Source organism: Notothenia coriiceps, unplaced genomic scaffold (assembly GCF_000735185.1).
Source record: "Notothenia coriiceps isolate Sejong01 unplaced genomic scaffold, NC01 NC01_scaffold00031847, whole genome shotgun sequence".
NCBI classification, from domain to species: Eukaryota; Metazoa; Chordata; class Actinopteri; order Perciformes; family Nototheniidae; genus Notothenia; species Notothenia coriiceps.
The window spans coordinates 471529-473026 of record NW_011364548.1 but is presented as its reverse complement, the minus strand read 5'-3'; the positions used below and the strand labels follow the sequence as shown (position 1 = coordinate 473026).

Here is a 1498-nt window from a genome sequence, read left to right as displayed (position 1 = left end):
ACCTCTCTAACTCAGAGTTAACCTGAAGTTACCTCTCTAACCCAGAGTTAACCTGAAGTTACCTCTCTAACCCAGAGTTAACCTGAAGTTACCTCTCTAACCCAGAGTTAACCTGAAGTTACCTCTCTAACCCAGAGTTAACCCTGAAGTTACCTCTCTAACCCAGAGTTAACCCTGAAGTTACCTCTCTAACCCAGAGTTAACCTGAAGTTACCTCTCTAACCCAGAGTTAACCTGAAGTTACCTCTCTAACCCAGAGTTAACCTGAAGTTACCTCTCTAACCCAGAGTTAACCTGAAGTTACCTCTCTAACCCAGAGTTAACCTGAAGTTACCTCTCTAACCCAGAGTTAACCCTGAAGTTACCTCTCTAACCCAGAGTTAACCCTGAAGTTACCTCTCTAACCGAGAGTTAACCCTGAAGTTACCTCTCTAACCAAGAGTTAACCTGAAGTTACCTCTCTAACCCAGAGTTAACCCTGAAGTTACCTCTCTAACCCATAGTTAACCTGAAGTTACCTCTCTAACCCAGAGTTAACCCTGAAGTTACCTCTCTAACCCAGAGTTAACCTGAAGTTACCTCTCTAACCCAGAGTTAACCTGAAGTTACCTCTCTAACCCTGAAGTTAACCCTGAAGAATATTTAGTACCTCAGGAGGTCACTGATGCAGCTCTGGCAGAACCGATGTCCGCACTCCGTCTGCCTCGGCTGGCACAGAACCAGCCTGCAGGCCTCGCAGCAGTATTTGGGTTCTGGCGGTTCCACAAAGTGGTCCCTGAACCCCCCGTGGAGCGGGAGGAACCCTGCAGGAGAACCTGAACACAGAGGGAGTGGGGCGTTAATACAGAGGGGGGGACGTGAACACCTTCATTGAATCACATCCGGCTGATATCACAGCGCAGTTTACCTTGAGAGGAGGCGGGGTCGCTCGGAGGCCAGGGATTGGCCTGCCGGTTAGGGGGCGGGACCACGGAGAGGGGCGTGGTCAGGGAGGGCGCCACCTGCTGGAGGGGAAGCTGCACCTCCCGCCCCCCCGACATGACCTGAGAGACATATCAATCACCGTTGACCTCAAAACAACAATAATAATAACAATAATAACAATAATAATAATACATGTTATTTATATAGCGCTTTTCCTGCTGCTCAGAACGCTTTATAAAGAATAACATCTGGGGCTCAAAAGGACCGAGGCAGATAAGAAATAGAGCTTTATCTCAGAACAGCTGATCATTGTTTCCTCTGAACTGAAAGTGAATGCAGTCTCTGTGGTGCGTTCAGGGACCTCTCTGTGGTGCGTTCAGGGACCTCTCTTACCTCATTCCAACGGTGTTTCAGGGCCGGTTCGGAGCTTGAGCTTGAAAAGCACCGGGTTTTCCTGTTCACACCGCAGCGGAGCAGCCTCTTAGCTCCGGAATCCGGTTCGTTTCAAGCACCAAAAAATTGTCCGGCCAGAGTAAAAGCACCGCATGCGTCACGCTTACGTCGAGGCGGGGGC

General features: G+C 49.5%; 1 protein-coding gene across 1 annotated transcript; it reads right to left on the bottom strand.

Moving 5' to 3' along the window:
• Positions 1-642: 642 nt before the first annotated feature.
• On the bottom strand, positions 643-1041 carry LOC104960345 (TNF receptor-associated factor 3-like). Its single transcript, XM_010788346.1, has 2 exons — positions 908-1041; positions 643-815 (listed from the first exon to the last, which is right to left on the bottom strand). Exons 1-2 carry the CDS (start codon positions 1038-1040, stop codon positions 643-645), a joined length of 306 nt encoding a protein of 101 aa, XP_010786648.1. The 5' UTR covers position 1041.
• Positions 1042-1498: the final 457 nt, after the last annotated feature.

What these genes read in the sequence shown, in the direction of transcription:
- LOC104960345 (XM_010788346.1), bottom strand. Translation starts at nt 1,040, where the DNA reads ATGTCGGGGGGGCGGGAGGTGCAGCTTCCCCTCCAGCAGGTGGCGCCC. An exon ending in CGACCCCGCCTCCTCTCAAG is followed by an intron (nt 816 to 907) that starts GTAAACTGCGCT and finishes CTCTGTGTTCAG; the next exon opens with GTTCTCCTGCAGGGTTCCTC.